At 41.0% G+C, this 19234-nt stretch overlaps 1 protein-coding gene across 2 annotated transcripts in view; it reads left to right on the forward strand.

Annotated features, from left to right (window-relative positions):
* Positions 1 to 4498: 4498 nt before the first annotated feature.
* Positions 4499 to 19234, forward strand: part of csmd3b (CUB and Sushi multiple domains 3b) — a 349486-nt gene continuing 334750 nt past the window's right edge. For both annotated transcript variants that reach the window (XM_055017938.1, XM_055017939.1), the window contains exons 1-3: positions 4499 to 4905; positions 5010 to 5119; positions 5660 to 5931. In XM_055017938.1, coding sequence (XP_054873913.1) covers positions 5661 to 5931 — 271 coding nt within the window. In that variant the 5' untranslated portion in view covers positions 4499 to 4905; positions 5010 to 5119; position 5660. The remainder of the gene's footprint in view (positions 4906 to 5009; positions 5120 to 5659; positions 5932 to 19234) is intronic.

Below are 19234 nucleotides of genomic sequence, written 5' to 3' on the forward strand. Positions count from 1 at the left end.
GTGGCTCCTGATTGGATATCTCGTTAGTCAATTACCTCATTAGTGGATGTCCCATCGAGGGACCATGCTCCGCTGACGAAAAATAAATAAATCCGTCCTCATGTTCTGCTTGGATGCTGTTCTTCACAAGATTTCTTACAAATGGGATTCCTATATTCCACAGTTGCAGTTAAGCCTTCTGCTCATTTACTGACATAACCGGTTCATGCCAGTCCCCGAAGGGATCGAGTCAAATAGTCAGAATACACATCTGGCAGTGTCTCGTCGGCACCCTGTCGCGAGGACGAGGCTGTCCTGCTGTTCTGGAGCCGAGCTGATACATTTGGAGTGATTCCGCTCCATTTTAAACATGCTTGAATCAAACCTGTCTCGGTGGACAGTGCCTTAGCTTTCAGCAGTACACTGTGTGAGGCAACTAGCTGCCTTGTTCCCATTGATATAACAGTTTACCTGTACGATGAGTGAATAAATAGCAAAGAAGAAGAAATCTAAGGGTAATTTTTGAGCCTGAACATTCTCTTCTACTCTTCCTCTGGCTATTATCCTGTTGCTAAAAGGACAATTATTGTTTTGGATGACAAATTATTGTGCTTCTTGTCTGGTCGAGCACCTTCAGAACCTCCCCATCTCCCACACCTTTAAGATACTTGAAGCTGTATAATTTTCTGTGTTATAATTATATACTCTCTACCTATTTGACTTTACAGTTTGAAAGAGCCATGAACACTCTTGTTACTTTCCTACAAAAAACAGCCTTTACTTGGAGTGTAACTGGTTTTACCGTACAAGATAAGGCTACACCATTTAAAATCAGCCTTAATTGTGAATTCCTAATTATTGAATCAAAGAAAAAGACACGGCACCTTGCACTAACAGTAACTCATGCTGCCAGCATCTTTGGGAGCATTTTCAAATGTTGGCATTTGAAAATAAAATAATCATTGCATGGGAACAGAAGGACAGCTGCTCTGTCTCGCAGGTTGTTAATGAATCCCTTTTTTTGCTGCTGCACTGCACACTGTTGCTTCAGGATAATTCAGTCATGACAAACACAATATAAGAATAATCTGTATAAAGGGCTGTGAAGAGATTTGGTATGTTCCATTGTGCCGTCCACAATTACCACAATAAGGATCAGAAATGGAGAAGAAATTGTGGATTGATTTAAGCCGTCGTCAGCTGTTGGCGTCAGGATCCAAATAGATTGGCGTGTCATCTCCAATCATCAGAAACAAACTGATTGCTGTGTTCACAACAGTTGCACAGTAATGGACACAAAAAAATAGGCTTCTGAAAATGTACCAAATGTATACAGTAGGCGACCTCATTTGAACCAGTAGTAGCACTGCGTGGGGAAAGCTGACGAGGATAAATGAGGACAAGTTGAGAGGTTCAGTTCTGTCAACAACGCTGCTTTGAACAAGACGTTGATGCCGCTACCTGCTGGTGGTGTATAAGCTGCTGGATAAAGCTTAATATACAGCAGAATAAGTAAAGTATATAATGTGAACCTTAGTTTCCCGGGTTTCTAGGACATCCTGGAATACATTACATCTGCCTGCTCGGTATATGTCTAGTTTTTGGGGCAACTGCAAATAACCACTGAGAAAAGTGAATTACTCACACAAGTCTCTCCATCTTTCTTCATTCTCTCTCTCTCCCCCCACTCACATACACATTTTATCTTTTTAGCTACCGACACGCCTCCCATCCCTCTCCCTTCACTTCACTCTATTCTCTAACCTGAATGTTTTGCACCTCCCATTTTTCCATGCATCCTCACTTCTGTCTGCCTTTGCCTCTCCTCTTGTTTTATCGCCTTCTTTTATCTGTTCCTCCATCTCTCTTGAGTCCCTTTCCTTCTCTTATACTCTATTCTTCCCTCCTGATTCTCTCCTCTTCACACCCCTGTATATCTCCTATCTCACGCCAGTCTCTCCATCCCCCCCCCCCCTTTTTGCTACCCACCTCTTCCTTCCACTCTCCTCACTTGTTCTTTCTCCTCCTTTCTCTCCCAGGACATGAACCTCACACATGGCTTATTGATTTGTGAAAGCAACACAGTTGTACAACTGAAGTGGGGTCCTGAAATGTGTACGCAAGAGGATTTGAGGCACACATTCGCTTGAATAGACGTATATAGACGGCACGCTCGGTATGAGTGGGCGTTCCTCCAGACAGCAGGTTGCGCGGTGAATATTTAAATGATGCTGAGATGATTAACGCTGGGTTTGTGATGGGGGGAAAAGCGAGAGAGGAGGAGGGAGAAGAGAGTGTGCCTGTAGATGGCAGAAGAGTGCTTCAAGGGAACATGCAGGAGCAGAATTCACACATACACTGAGGCACATTTGCTCACACATATTTCCATTAACCCTCACTTAGGTGCATTTACAGTACACGCCTGTGAGGATATACCTCCACCATATAGAAATTCCCTTAACTGATTTCAGAAAAACAAACATACATCACTCCCTTGACCCTTCAGCACACACACAAATGCTGCAAAATACACTGAAGCTGCCCTCGGACCGACAACAAATGATCAGGCAATCACAGGCGATGTTGGAAATTTAATATTTTATGACATGGGAGTAAAACTGACCAATAACATGAATGGCTTCCCAAATGATGTTTGCATACTTCCCTTGAGGCTGCTGTGTGATGAGACTCATTCTGAAACCTACTGACATTTCAGATTTTTATCAAAAATAACATTGAATATGGTGATTTTGTCCTTTAGGAACTTTCTAGTATTGTTTGTTGAAGAGTATGTGTTGTTGTGGTGACAGTACATAGTTGTTTTTTATATGAATTATTCATTTAGTACCTTTAGAAATGCAGTGTGCAGTTTGCTGGCTGTTAGAATTAACTAAGTTCTACTCGATCTGACGATATTTGATAGAAGATACTGTGAAAGATGAGGCATGAAAACAGAATTAAAACATTAAAGTCTCAGGTAACTATGGATTTCAAGTTGAGTTTATTGGCTTTTATTGCTTATTTCAGAAACATCTAGTGTTGTACTGCAATGTATTATTAACTTTGGTGTAAAAAGAGTAGTGTAACTACCATTTATACTTCCAGTATTAGAATTTACACTCATCAAAGTAATTACAACTCATCCCAATCTATGAACAGCTCGACTGGGTCATGGAGAAACTACACCCACCAGCTGCCAGCTCTCTCAGCTCATGGCCTCAAGATCAAGGACTCAGCATCATCTCTAGTCTGAACACGACCAAATTCATGACCTTGGAGGAAAACCACATACCATGCAGTCAAAAAACGGATGGTCGAAGGTGCGTTCTGATGTAATTGCTTCGTCTAAAGGGTAAATAAAAAATGGATACACGGGGAAAATAGCTGCCTAGAGAGCCCACGGAGTAGTTAAAACCAGCCTCCGAATACAACCTCCACTTTAGATCCCATGATTCAGTATTCCCACTTCTATCTCTACTTACAACCACTTGAAGCTGCGTTTTATTTAAACACAACTTGATTGATGTGTGGAGAAGGAAACCCACATGCATCAGACTTTACTCGCCTTAAACCATGAAATCGTCAGCTGGCTATCAGGCGGATGCAACTCTTGAGTTTGATTATGTGAATATGCATTTTGCAGGCCATTTGTGGAGATGGTGTATGGCTGCACTTCACGTTAAATGCCGCACTTTGATGGTTTGTTGTCATTTTCAATTTCTGAAGCGAAAATCTACATGCAATTTCATCTTTCGTCTCAGTGTTTTTGAAGACTGTTAGTGAATTGACTAACAAAGGAAAAGACAACATGGCAATTAGAGCCCTTTTGATTAACTGAAGTATGATATTATTTTGAGTTGTGCATGACAGAAAGCATCTCTTACTGCTGACTGTGAGCCGTGAATGAGAGTTGATAACTAAGAAGATGCGGCATTATAGAGACAATAAGCGCCGATGAGCCATTTAAACAATTGATATTTCTGTGAACGGTATAATTACTGCTGGAGATAATGGGCTTAATTCTTTGGAATGTCATGTAAATCACAATTGGGTAATTTTTCGAGTGCATTCTCACATTTTCCCTATGGAATGTATTGATGTCATTGCAAAAGTACTTGCAAATAAGCTAAATAGTGTATTATTTCTAAACATGCACAAGGGATGGGCAAACAAATCAACAAAAAATCAATTAGTTGCTTTTAAGAGCTCAACAGCTAAATTGTCCATCATTTGCCACCAAATCCCTAACTCTTCCTCTCTTGTATTGATTTCATTTCAGAAGACGAATGGAGCTCGAAGTGATGACTGGTGAGCCATTATGGTTGAAATCATTGATGATTCAGACACAGACTTCTCGGTAGATTTGGGTTGTTTCTCATCAGTTTTGATCACATTTGGATTAAAGGTTAACTTTTGGCAAGCACCTACCCCCCCACCCCCCACCCCCCCACCGCCAGTGCCAGTGGACACGCATGCACTCTGTCCTTTCTTTTTTTTTTCCTCCCCTCCACACAGCTGCAATGGCAAAGAGCACACAGAGCATCTCCTGCGCAACGTGATGTTTCAGAACACACCGTCATCCGCCCAAACAACTAGCCTAGTTTTTGAAAAGAGTCCATTTTAGACTATTATTTCCGACCAAAAGCACGTGAATACAAGCGGGGGAAGCTTGTACGAGCGGCTCTTGAAGGCAGCATCTCTTGTACCGGCAGGCAGAAGGGAGAGACGCACCGACCGCTTCAACGGGAGGAAGAAGAGACCCGAGTATTCCGTGCAGAAGAAGAGGAGACGATGCACGTCTCCCCTGGCTTCTGATTAAAAGAAAAAAGAAAAGGATTTTCACATTCTCTTTAAACCTCACTGCACTTCTAAGGACTGAAAGGACTGTCCGAACAGAGCGAGCCAGGTGTGGTTTTGGCTGGTTTGGTAAGGATATTTAAAACCAGATCATCTGCTTATTATTATTATTTTAAAATAAATTTAAGTGCATGAGAGGAATCTGTGAGAATAATCAGTCTCTCTTCTTCCAGGATGAGAGGGGTAAAGATGCGAAATTTACCTCGCAGTTGAAGAAGGAAGGTTTTGACAGACGCGCAGTGAAGAGACAGAAGGATTACCCGGACAGAAAAACCCATAACAGGTCCGTTTCTGAGAGTAAAAAAGAGAAGAGGGATTTTATTTATTTTGTTTTATTTTTTGTGTGAGAGAGACTTAACGAGGAGAGGAAGAAGAGACGCATAGGGGGAGAAAAAGCTGCACAGAGGAAAGAAGGGGGAGATATATGAGAATGAAGAGGGGACGCAGGCTGGTGGAAGTGTGGATTTGAAGCTCTCTACTTTTTTTCCCTTTTCTTTTTATTGCAATGGAACGGGACGGAAGAGAGAGACACTGACGCCAGAATAAAAGCAGCAGAGAGTGGATTTAAAGACAACCTGTGCCTCCATCCTCTCTCCCTCTGTCTTCTCTCTCCTCTCCGTGGATGTTTGACTGAATTCATTTTTCGGATATGAAGGATTTATCTAGTCTACGTTAGAAGGAGGAGGCAAATAAAGAGAAAACGTCTCCCCCCTTCTCTCTCTTTCTCACCCTCTCTCTCTCTCCCTCTCCCTCTCTCCCCCTCTCCCCCCCCCCCCCCCCCCCCCCTCTCTCTCTCTCCCTCCGTTTTCTGGATGTGAAGCAGCATGCGGCCCGGTGAGAGCTTAGAGGGCTCGCGCTCGGCTCGCGGAAGATGCGCTAATCAGAAAATCGCTAATAGTCGCGGCACGGAACGCTGTCTCGCGCACCTCTCGTCGGCAACGAGGAGGAGGAGGATGATGATGAAGAGGGCGACGGCGACGACGAAGAATGAGGAGAGGGGGACGACGAGGGGGAGGATGACGGACGGAGGGGTGACGGTGATGCGCTGTTTTCTGTGGAGTCTCATCCTGGGCTCGCTCTCCACACACGCGCAAGGTAAGGGGATGCGACACACACGCAGCGACAACCAGCTCACACGCAGTTTGGGTGTGTTTATTCTCATTATCACCATTAGTGCTGTTATTTCTTCTTCTGCTGCTTGTGCTGCAGTCACAATGAGAGTGGAAGAAGCAGGAAACATCTCCTCCGTGCGAGTGTGGTGTCTACGCGAGCGGTGTCTGGGGAGGTGTGTGCGTGCATGAGAGAGAGGAGCGTGCGCGCCTGGATGTATGTATGGTGGGGTTGCAGGGGAAAGCTGAGAAATTGGCTTACAAGGGAGGATGAGGGGAGAAGCAGAAGAAGGGGGAAGAGAGGAAAGAGGGCTAGAACCTGCAACAGCCTCTTTTCCCTCTTTCCTGGTTTTCTGCTTGCTTCAGTTTGCTCTCCTCCTCCTCCTCCTCTCACTCCATCCTTTCCTTCAATACAGCCATTGAGCTGGTAGCCAATAAATATTCTTGCGGTAGCTCTTGGGCTGTGGCAGCGAACGTGAGTTGCTTATACCAAAGTGTGTGCGGGAGTGTGTTTATCTGTGTGTGTGTGTGTGTGTGTGTGTGTGTGTGTAAACGTGAGTTGTTTGTAGTGATCAGGCCCGAGCCTTACACAGCATTTTACTCCCCCTCATAATCCCCACCACCATTTATGTGTCTTCACTGTATTTCACTCAAAAGCTGTTATATAATAGTGGTGTCTCCCCCCTTTTTCGTCACTCTACACACACATACACACACACTTTCTGTCCTTGTCCTCCCTCCTTGCCTCGCTCCCCCCCACCCTCCCTTCTTCTTGTCTTTCTTGAGTGAAATAAAATGTTAAAATATTCACAGTATAGCACAGTCGCTTTTGCTTTCTTTGTCAGTCTCCCCTCGCTTGGTTTCTGATCCTGTTCAGAAATGCTGTATGAACACACACACACACACACACACACACAGATACAAACACCCCCACCCCTCCTGTGCAAACACACCCACTGCTGCGTCAGGTGAGGCTTTTGTGGTATGGAAACTAACTTACCATTCATCATGGCACCTAGAGAGGAGAGTGGAGTTGAGGAGAGGAAGATTGACTGTAGGAGGAGATGAGGAAAGGAAGGAGAGAGCTGAGTGAGAAATGGCTGTACAAAAGCAGACGGAACAAGTTCAGAGACACAGGCAGGACGAGGTTTCTAACTAAACCCACCCCAGGGTTTGTGAGCTTCTGCTCAGAGCCAACCGGGCTGATTTTGTCGGGAAATGTGGGTTAAGATTTGGCAAGCAGTAAAGGGAGCGATTGAAAATTGCACAAGAAGGCAAAGGAAACCTCAGAAATCCAGCTACTGGGGAAGGTATTGAGAACTATTTGTCATTGTCATTGTAAAGTCTGCATGATCCTCCAGTGTAGGGAGATTGTGAGTTGGCTGAGTGAGCAGAAATACTATGGATTTCTACAGCGATTAAACAAATCGACACTGGGCACGTCTAGACGTGTGGATTTGCACCATCAGAGGCTGCAGCATTGTAGTTTCACGCTATAAAAAAATACAGGAAACACCGGCCTTGTTATATTTCAAAAGGTTTTTTTCATGGTTCACTTTGATGGACAGATGAGAGATTGTGATTTGTAGGGTGTCGACCGAACAAAAGGCAAGAAAGCAGGGTTTTCCTCAGGCACAGAAGATCTAATTTTAAACGCTTTGGGGCGCAGATCCTGGCACTGATCTACTTCTGGCTGTCTAGCCTGAGAGACCTCATAGCACCTGATATCTAACCTCTTGGCATCAGGTATTTGTGTTTCATTTAAAGCTGTCTGAAGAGCTGTTTTAGTTGAACTCAAATTCCTTTTAGATTATTAAAATATCAGAAGCTAGCCAAGCAAGAAAACAAATCAGACATTGTTTTAAAGTATGGAGGCTGAACAAAAAAGTAAAAAAACGAACAAAAAAAACAACAAATTAAATGTCCCCTTGATGTGTGCTGACATTTTGGGACAGAGGCTTTAAAAAGAGGCTGAAAAATTAAAACCAGCCACCAGCCAAGTGCTGTTACAGTTTGTCTGTGGCTGGTAAATTAGTCTACTTTACCGGCCATTGGCAGCTAACCAATCACTGTATGGACCAGCAGTTTTGTTCTAAAAAGCAATCTGGAAGGAACAGTAATGAAGAAGACGGTAATGGATTCTCACGTTGCTGTAGCTAGTGGACAAAAATGTTAATTCCTCAAATTGCTCAACACGTTTGACACAAAGATGCAGTGCCATTTCCAAAGTAGTGGCATCTTGTGTCATGATGCTAGGCTTTAATTGAGGAGTCTGTGTTCACCGGCATCTCACACTAAAATGAGGACAAGAGGTCATTCTTGGAGAAAGCTGATGAAAGGTTTCAACACTCCAGAACCCTGTTTGAGTATTTGACAGGTTATTATAAAAGTGTTGCTCTTTTGGTTTGTTTTTCAATGCCTTATGAGAATTTAATTTCAAAAGCATAATCTTGAGCTTCCTGTGAAAGAGTAGAAACTCCTCAAATGAAGTTTTTCTTTGTCATATCCTGAAAAATTGCTGTTCTTGGCTCTTCTTGCCCCTGATCCCTTCTTCTTCGTTTCATGTGTTCTCCTCCCCACTGCTCTGCTCAGCTTAACACCAACTCTCCTGCTTTCTCCTGTCCCTCTCGCCTCTATTTTCCTCTCCTCTGCTCAGCGTTTCTTCTCTACTCTCATCTCTCCTCTCGGCTCCCTCTCTTCATTTCGTCTGTCAGATTTGTCCTCTGGCTCCAGAGGCTTAATTTACTCACCAAACATACTAAATCACACGTATGCAGGCACACAAGAAAAAAAATACCCAAACCCACACACTTTTTTCACCGTCACACAGACCTAAATGTATTCTGGGCTACATTCAGCTTGTCAGAATCAAAACCAGAGCTGTGTCCAACCTCACAACCTGCACATTTGCAGCAGATTTGATTTGAGCTCTGTTTCAACAGTATCTGTAAGATATAACCTTATCACATGTATTTTCCCGAGAGTATTGATTTAATCAGCACTCAATCAATGGACCAACACTGATCAATCATCTAGCACAAATTATCAATTAGACATCCAAGTAATCTACTTCTGGTCACTGGTGGGGTGAGGAATTGCAACTGGTTCGACTAAAGGCTGGTTTCCAGCTTGTGGCCATGCAATTAACCCTGAAAGCTAAAAAAATAGCTAATTTAATTTACATTGACAAGGCATGGAAATGTAGTGCTTTCCTCTCATAGTGCTTTGTTCTTGCAACATGCTAAATTGAAATATATCAGTCATCCCTTGGTAGCATCTAGTAATTTAATGCTGGTCATCAGTGTTAAATTGCGCTGGCTGTCAGGCGCAGTGAAATGGTCGTCCAACCAGGTTTTATAACCCATCACTGGATATCAGAGATTGATTGGAGAAGTCTACAACCCTGATGCTGATTATAAGTCACTGATTGATGTTGTCCATTAATACGCCACTACTAATCATTTATCTGCATCAGTTATTGGTTGAGTATTTTGATCGTCAATCTCCGCTGTCAGTTATCAACTGACATTTTATGTGCGATTGATAACGCGGTATCGGTGAGCTCAGAGGCAGCTTTTTGTCCTTGCCTCCTTTTACACTCACATACATTTTGTCCTATTATCACACTGTGTGCACACTGAGCCAGACGAGCACTCTCAGACTGAACATTAGCGCAGCACAGACTCTCTAACACACATTTAATCCTGTGGCTTATGGCTGGTTTCTCAGGGAGGAAGATGTGTCTGTCGCAGAGTCAGCCTCTTGATCATATAAATACTTTCGACTTACAGAGAAAGAAAGGGAAAGATGAGGGTAGGCGAGACTGAGGAAGAGATGAATGGTGAGAAAGTAATATAGTAACATAGCATATGTCAGTTACCATTTGGAATTTCAACTACATTCATCTGTGGGCTTTGATATTAGCAGCCTCTCACCTCTGTCATCTCACCATTTTCTATTCTTTTATCTTGACCGCACTCTCCACTCATGTCTATGCTTTACTACTTTTAGCAGTTTTTCACTTTTGCATCCTTGACTCCAGTCTTTCCCTGTCTGTCCTCCTTGACTTCCACTCACGTAACAACCTGACAACCTCTGTACAGTCAATTAGAAATTCCGCTCTAATTTTTTCACCCCGTTATAACCTCTGCTTCCTCTTCTCCTTTGCTTCTTTGACAACATTTCACACAATGCCAGAATTAGTGTGACATTCATGCGACGTAGAGAAGCATAAAAGTGTGAATTTGGCTAGACACCAGACAGCAAGGATTATACATTGTGTCATATCTGAAGTAGGTGTTGATATTTTTCATATTTTGCCTAGAGCATCATCTTTCATTGACCTTAAAGTTCCTCTCCTGGCATTAATTAAAGCCCTAAAAACTCATCCCATTTCACCAAAATTACATATTTAGTTTTTTTTCAATGAAATTAATCCCTTCATGCCTTAAAATGACTTTGATGTAGTTCTTCACTATACATGAGTCGATGCAAATTGGTCCCCACCAGTATCTCCACCCACTCCTTCTCTACTCACTTCAGCTCAAGCAGACATCCTCACCTTTGACTCTACTCAAACACTGTCAGACTACTTTATGCTTCACAACAGCAAGTTGTAAAATTGGGGTATTTCAGAGATCCATGTTCGATATGGGATCTGTTTCTGAAAAAATATTGATATTTGAAGGCCTGTTCACCAAGTAAGCAGGATTGATTACTTGAGTTATTTATGTATAAAACCCCAGAAGCCTGAATTCATGTTTTTGAGATGGTCATTGATACACAGTAGAAGTGCTCAACCATGGTGTTGAATGCTTATTTTGCTCATGATTTGAATTCCAGCATATAAAAACCATCATGTAGACATGTTAACAAGATAAGAAACTTGACTTTTATTGGACAGGCTCTTTAAACAAGTGGTTTTAGTTCCCTAATGTAACCATCTCTCTGTGAGCAGAGATATTGTTGACATCAAAGACTGAACCAACTGAACCATTTTGCACATATATGCAAGGCAGGCCTATCCATATAACAGTTTATATAAACATACAGTAAGTGCAATATGTGTAGTGAATATTTTCATCACAATCTTGTCTGTCATCCAGGCAGCATTAGTTTCCTGTGAAAGCTCATTTTCCTACTGAGACATACTATCTTATGAATATAATTCTTAGGATAATGGTTGCCTCTAACCCTAAGAGCAGATGTGATTGTGTGTTGCTGCACATTTTTTAATGACTCTGAAGCCTTTGATATTTCCAACATGAGAGGGCATTGAACCTTCTCCTTTTACTCACCTTTTCTTGCTTTGAAACCCTTATACTTTGGTGTTTCTATGATTTGTACAGTTGTTTGAAGAGGTTTTGACACCCCTGGGCATACAACACATTTTGCTGATTTCTGATTTGAAAACAAATAAATACGACCCCTGCTGCACGCACACATTAAAATGAGCCTCTATTTAGATGGTAATACACTCTAGCTTTTCATTTCATGAACAAAAAAATAGTTAAAAGTTAAATTTAGTCAAGTTAAATTTAGGCCCCTACCCCCTATTGGCAGATGACAGCAGGAGTCTCCATACTCTTTGCATAAAACTGTATAATGGGAACTCCCCTGTTGAGTAGTGAGCAAGAAGGTGTTTTGTTGTGTATCTTTGTGGTTTTAATACTTGACTGCTCCATATTCAGTTCTTTTTTCCACATCCATTCTCCTCCTACACTAATAACCCATTCTTCTTTCTCCTGCCTCCTGCCACTGACCTCCACCCATGTTGAATTTGTTATCTCCACCTTTCTTTCATCCCACATCTGCCATTTTCCCTCTCACCTCCTTCATCTCTTCTCTCTCTGTCCTTTCTATTGTCCATTAGTCTTCCCTATCCTCCTTTCCTCTCTCTCCTCTTCCCCGAGCCCCCATCCTTGGTGAATATGTTACAAGTGTCGATTGTAATAGGTGGATACTCACACGGTACAGCTCTGTTAATCTCTCATATGTATTTTTGTCTCATAGCAGGGAACTCGTTTAATTCCTAGACACAGATTGCATCCCAAATGGTGTGTTTTAAATTGCTAGAGAGCCAAATCTACTCATGTATTTCAGATTTGTGTTCGCCTGCTATGATTTAGAAATGTCAGCTTGTACATAGTGAGCTGTCTCTGCTATCAACAGGCTTGTTAAATTGAATGAAGTGATAATTTTGCCATGCAAATTGGAATAAAGAGAGACTACACTCCAGTTAGCTGTTCCAGCTGTTCCAGGGCCCTGTGGATTTATAACAGCATTTTATATACAATTGCTCTTTTCCTGGAAGGTCTATTGCAAATGTGCATTTACAGAATGGTGTCAGGAGTGTATTAAATTCTATTATGATTCATCATAATTGAATGCAAAGATATGTTGACTTACAGTCATTAGCAAAAGAGCACCACAATGGAATAACTGTACAGAAATGATGTAGGAAGTATTATGTCTAATGATTTTCTTTACTGAAACGCCATTGTGTTTAATCTAATTCCACTAAATACAAATAAAATCGCAAACCACTTGACACATTTCAAATATGCTTCAAAAATATATAAAAGAGTTGAGATCAAAGGCCTGTGAAATGGCAAAAATCACCAGTGCTTTTAAATCAGAAGGTGACTTTTTGTAGATATGAGATTTCTGCAGAACTCTGACACTTTGCATGTCTCTCTGTCAGAAATACACACACACACACACACACACACACAAACATGCGCACACACACAATCTGTCAGTCTTCCGTAGCCTCTTCATTATTTCAAAGATGATTAGAAGTAGATATGACATGAACATGTTGAGTAGGCAAGCACTGTGACACAACCCTACTTATAAATACACAAAAATATGTTGGGCCCACAAAGTTAGCATGTGTTTCCCTGAGGGTGCGACTGCAAACACTCACAAGCACACAACACATGCACAGGGACAGGAGTCTGACACATGCACACAAAGACTCTCTCCATTGCGTTACGAGAGAGGTAGATGAGAAATTAACAAAGGCAGACAGTCTCGTATCCAGCTGGTGCTCCCTGTTGGTGTGTGTGTGTGTGTGTGTGTGTGTGTGTGTGTGTGTGTGTGTGTGTGTGTGTGTGTGTGTGTGTGTGTGTGTGTGTGTGTGTGTGTGTGTGTGTGTGTGTGTGTGTGTGTGTGTGTTTGAGGTGTTCTAATCTGTGTAAGGAAACATGCAACATTGCCAGTATAGGAGGAGGGATTTCATTAAAGATGGAAGCTTGGAGCAAAATGGGAAATAGTATATATAGGAGGAGAAGGAGGATAGATGGGTGGACACAAACAGCAGAGTCGGTCAAAGGTTCAGTCCCTGGTGACAGCCAGAGTCTGTCCCTGTCAGACTGTCCTTGAGGAAGATACTGATGCATTTAATGACTGTGTGCTGCTCCGTGGGGAAAATACATTCAATGGCTGACATGAAATTTCAACCAAACCAGCACCACAACAATGTAACACACAACTAATAGGGTTGTTCATTATCGCTGTGAAGCCAAGCCGTGCTTATCACAAAAAACTCTGCCGACCAAATCATGTTGACGTCAAGGCAACCAAAACATGAGCTTGAACTAAATAAATTTGGTTTCAGTCCCGTCACTTTGCCTTTGATTCATATCTATTTTAGTAAATTGGCTGCCAGCTTCTTCACTGCTTTTTAGGTTACTCCTGCTGCAGGTAAAGGAGGGAAAAATGGTCCATTCAAGCAAACAGCATTTTTTCTCTCTTTTGTCTGAAACACTGCTTGAAAAAACATTTGTGACACATAATTAAACATGAATACAACCTTGATTAAAAAGTTTGCAATCATTTTATGTCAAATCTACACCTTAGGTACGCTAATGATAACTGTGAGGTCTTAATGAATGGATGCATCCCATGTCTAGCCAGTGAGCACTGTAGCTAATATGTAAATCATGCACCAGCAGTGTCAATACTCATGAATATCATACAAGGCTTTGATTGATGCTGTTGCTAAATGATGGACTATTTCAATTAAAAATGGTCAGAACATGATTTGTAATTTGTGAGTGTAATTTAGATCATAATTAATTCAGCTTTTCTTTTAGATTCATCAGCACACAAAACAAGCTCTCAGTTTCTTTATCTGTTGTCATTAGACCCATTTACAGACACTAGTTTCATTATTTTATCTTTTGCTCTGCCTGTTCTATCTTATGTTATTCCGATTTTTCTCAAGCTTAGCAGTGATGCTATGTGGCTACGTGAACATTACCACATCACTTAATATTAGCTGTTGCTATACTTCATCACTTAGTAATGCTCCAAAGACATGCATACAGACATCTATTATGTTAGAAAATGCTACTTTAACAGTAGTTTACAGACTTTCGCAGTCCCTAGATACTGATATTGACGTTTAGCTGAAGAAATTCATAAAAATATGCAGTCATTCTTAACAAAACCATAAACCTAATTTGTGTTTGTGTAGGTGTGAGAAAACATCACAGTTGTTCATGCCATTGCTACACATTACCATAAAGCCTTCAGGGACTTACTGCTGAACATCTGCAGTAGTTATTTGGATCATTTTTGATATTTTCAGTAATAATTCTTATGTTTATGAAGAAAAAAATGTTTCGTCTTGGTAGAAACAGTCAGACCTGTTACTGCTCAGAAGGCAGATGAATCTTCTTTTAACCAAACTACATTCTCTGCTGTCAGCTGGAACAATCTGAATTCTTGTATTAGCATAATTTATAAATGAAAGTACATACATTTTTGTAACTATAAAAAGAACTGTAGTTTAACATTTATATTGGCATCATTTATAAATAAAGGTCGATGTATTTTTAAAACTATGAGCAGATTACATTTATCCTTTAGGAGGCATTTACAAGTCAGCAAAAATATACACGATCATTTGAAGTATGAAATATTTTACTGGGAACAACTGGGAATCAGGAAGCAGCAGTACCAGTTTTTGTGTGTGTTTAGACCAGAGAATAGTACTATGCAGCAGGAGGCAACTTCAGCGTTAACCCTGAGTTTTCAGGGTTAACTCTCAAGTTGATGCTGCACCCTCAACCTGCTTTGGAGCAGGTTATGTCAAAGATAACAGATCAACACAGATAAAAGCATCACCTATCGACCAACAGTTTCTCTTGAAAAATGACATTTACCATTCCTGGATGATCCCATGGAGTTCTGTGATTGTTAGAGACTCCCAGCAAGGAAAGGGATTTTAGCGCTTAAAGCACTTTCAAAGCCATTTCATTGTTGTGTAGACCTTTGTATTGCGATATAATCCCAAAACAGATACTGCTTAAAGCTCTGAGGCCTTGTTCTAGCTGGCCATGTAAGATTTGCAACTAAGCCTAATAATGGGTTTGAATGATGTTTTGATATTTGTTCTTTACTTGCTCCTAAGACCGTTCAACACTGCCAAGAATTGCAGCTTCAAGAAAAAGGCAAACATTAGAATACACACGTATAATTACACTCAGGTCTACTGCTGCCTCATGTCAGGCAGTGATATTGATCAACATCAATTATGGCATTCACACAGCTGCATTTTTTTTGCCGGCATTCCCTGTTGGCTGTGACTGTAGTAGTTGTCTTGCTTTTAGCCTATATTAAATTTTTACACTCCTCATATTGATTTAAGATTACAGCTTCTTCTTTTTGCAAGAAATTGAGGACTCTAGACCCGTTCATCTAACACCACCGTTTCTATGTAGATGCACTAATGGCTAAATTTGGAAAACCTGGGTTGACTTAATGATTTAATAAGCATCTAGCTGCTCTTGTTTGGTTTAGTGAAGCCAGATAACATGAGGTATCCTGGATATGTTGACTTTCAATTTTGCTCATTTGTCCTAAACACATAGATGCCATAGCATGTGTGACTTAACATATGCCTTGTTTATAAAAACATACAATTTCTCACTAGCTTTTCATAGTACCATCACATTGATCCTGCTTCCTGTTCTCAAATAATCCTACAGTTTTTTTTTTTTTTTTTGTTAACATTGCACGACGTCTCTTTACAAGCAAGAAATGTAATATTTGGATTATCATGATTCAATTGTATTTGCATGTTTAAACACCACCACCTTCTCCTGTAGTCTTATTGGCTTGGAGTCTCAGAGCTCTGCAGGTGATGCATTTCTCCCTGACTGATGATGTATTTCCTGTCTGAGTCTTGCGCCTTGGGAGCCTTTTTGTACTGTTGTTCATTCTGTCTATGTATGTGTGTGTCTCCCTGCGCACTGTACGCCTTTCCATGTGTGTGTGTGCGAATGCGTGTGTGCGCTTGTCGGATTTATTCCCAGAGAAGACTCATTTCCCCAGCAGGCCCTGTCAGCCTGTTTCTGGGCGCACTCAGTTCACAGCTGGAGGCAACTGCTGTCACCTGCTTACCTAACATCTCTCCTCGCCTCGCTTTCCTCACTTTTTCATTGCTTAGCCCCATCTCAGTCAAAACAGTGGTGAACTATAAATCCCCAAAACAACACTCTGATTCTTTTTTTCGGGCTGCCTTTCCCCCCCCCTTTTTTTTAAACAAAGCAAGTAAATTGAAGGGAAATTGGTCTTTTATAGTTGGCAATGAAATTACTCCGAAGAGACTGCGCAGCCAAACGAGTCCAAAAGTTCTATTTTTTACACCTGTATTTAGTATTCTCTAAAACTGCTGTTTTCAAAAGCTTTCATGCTTTGGCGGTCACCAACATTGTCCAGAAAGGAGGACATCTCTTCTGGCTAGACAGGAATGGTTACCAAGACAGCTACAGTTGCTGCTAATGTGTGCCTGTATTCTGTATATACACACATGCAAGAATAACTCATGAGATCCACCTTAACGTCTGCATATGGACACACAAGATGCCCAAATAGCCTTTTAATTTGAGGTTCTGATTGTAAACCAAATAAAGAGCAGAGAATGTCAATGGATGGGACATAAAAATGACTTTGTGTAATAAAAAACACACAATTTATATTAAGTACTTAAACTTGCATTTGTCTGATGAGAACATCCCAGAGGTGACGGCATGAAGGTTCAGTCCAGCTCGCAGACAAAGGCTCAGCAGGGTGTTGCAGTGGACAACAGTAAACGTTCCAATCTTTGACCCTGGCCGTCTGTTTCCCTCACACCCCGACCCTACCACGCTCTCCCTCTCTCACTGTCTCCCTACCACTCTCATTCAGGGTCACTGGGTCAGACAGAGAGCAGATGCTTAACTGCGTGACCACAACCGAACCTGACACCACAACATGCGTACTCCCATTCTGTCATCTCCCCTTGTTAAATGCATTTGTCTCCCTGAAAGATGCTTCTCGCCCATGTTATTGTCCAATTTCCGATTCCCAATGACACTGACAGAGAGGCAGTGGAGGCTAGCTAATTTTACTCAGTGCATTTGGATGCTACCTGTTGATTGATATGTAACTAATATCGCTGACGTTCATGCTGTAAATATCATAAATAATTTATTATGTGCGTGTCAGTAATATTTATTCTGGCAGCATGTGTTTGCCCCTCATAATATTCCAGTGCAGTATCTTACTTCTATTAACTACAGAGTCATTCAACTTTTATGGCTATTGTGCTTGCAGCACTTGGTAATTGTTGGGATTGTTAAGATCATGGTCTGCTTTAATACAGGAAAAGCCCTTAGTGGTCTGAGACAAAAGCCAACTAAAATCTTTTTCGAATCGTACACGAAGTGAAAGTGGATCACTGGATGGATTCAAAGCCCGGTCTTTTGTAGGAGAGTCGTGTTCTGTTTACTCTATCCTTTTAATCCCAAGCACCTTCTGCCATATAGGAGTTCATGAACATCAAGCTTTATCTATCCATTAAATTTAAAAAAAGTCCCTCCACGTATATGTATACCATAATCCTTTTGCATTTGTTGTAGATGAGGCAGGTTCATGTACCAGGCTGAAAAACTGCTATCGATAATCATTACGTTAGAAAGGTCTCTACTTTGGCAAGCTTCCTGTGATACACTTTGTTGCTGTTGTATTTGGTGCCAATGTTCTCCCAGATTTTATGTGATTTTACAGAAAATAAGGCTGTAGTTAAGTGCCTCGTTGGCTTGAAAGGCATAGTAAACAATTTAATCACAATTTTGTCGCTAATGGAAAACCATACTCATATTTTTGGTTGAGACATTGTTCCACCTAATCCAATTTTTTCAAAAAGTATTTTCAATATTACATAATGTAGTTTTGTTGGCTTTATAAGAACACAAACCAGCACAGACCTCATTGAAGAAATGTATACACAATTACAGAAGAGAATGAATCAGGAAAACTACACTTGCCACTATGTATTAGAATACCATTTCATAACATCTACTAACATATCTTTTAACATATTACAAAAAAACAAAAGTTAGATCATCATCTTAGTGCATCACGGTAAAAAAAAGAATGCAGTTAATGTTTTCTTGAAGACAGTCCAATGTTAAAATTGAATAAAATCTCTTAAGCAAATGAAGAAACCCTCAATGCCACAAGTAATACAATCTCATAGCAATTGTCATCTATATCTCGTGATGTTTTCACCTTTCTACTGCAATCTGCTGGAGGTAATTACTGTTTATCTTTCAACAAACGAAGGAAGCAAGACTACTCTAAGGACTAGTCTGTGTCCAAATGCCTGGTAGGAGTTGAGCTGAAATGAGTTTTTGAGATCAAAGGAAACAGAACGATAAAAGGAAGTGAAAGATAAAAGGAATTGAGCCACTGGGTCAGAGTTGTGCCTTCTTAGAACAGAAATCAACAGAAATGAAATCTATTCGACCACAAGGAGGACTGGACTCCACATGTCATGGAGGTCAGTGTGTTCTTAAAGGTGACAACTTCCCAACCGTGATCAACTTTTTCTTTTTCTGGCACTTTACAGAAGCCTTCAAAGCTGGAGTCCACAAAGGATCTCTACTCAGAATTCTGAGTGGAAAGTTTTGCTATGCCTCTTATTTTTTTCAATTAATCAGAGATAATGGGGTGTGGGAAGCTAATGACAAAAGGATGAAAAAACAAATTGAAAGGTTGCTGGACTTTAAGACCTATTTTAATTATCCTAGCCACTCTTTTATTATTTATAAGCCTAGATTGCACAGACTGAGCTTCGGTTTTACAGATGGAGCTTTTGAGGTCTGGTGTTTGGAGACCAGCTAAAGGTAAATTCTGACAAATGGAAAGACAAACTCAGCTGACCAATTTATTCTGATCTTTATGGAACTTCAGCTGTATATTGAATTGACTAGCAACATTTTGAAAACTACAGT

Source organism: Amphiprion ocellaris, chromosome 15 (assembly GCF_022539595.1).
Source record: "Amphiprion ocellaris isolate individual 3 ecotype Okinawa chromosome 15, ASM2253959v1, whole genome shotgun sequence".
NCBI classification, from domain to species: domain Eukaryota; kingdom Metazoa; phylum Chordata; class Actinopteri; family Pomacentridae; genus Amphiprion; species Amphiprion ocellaris.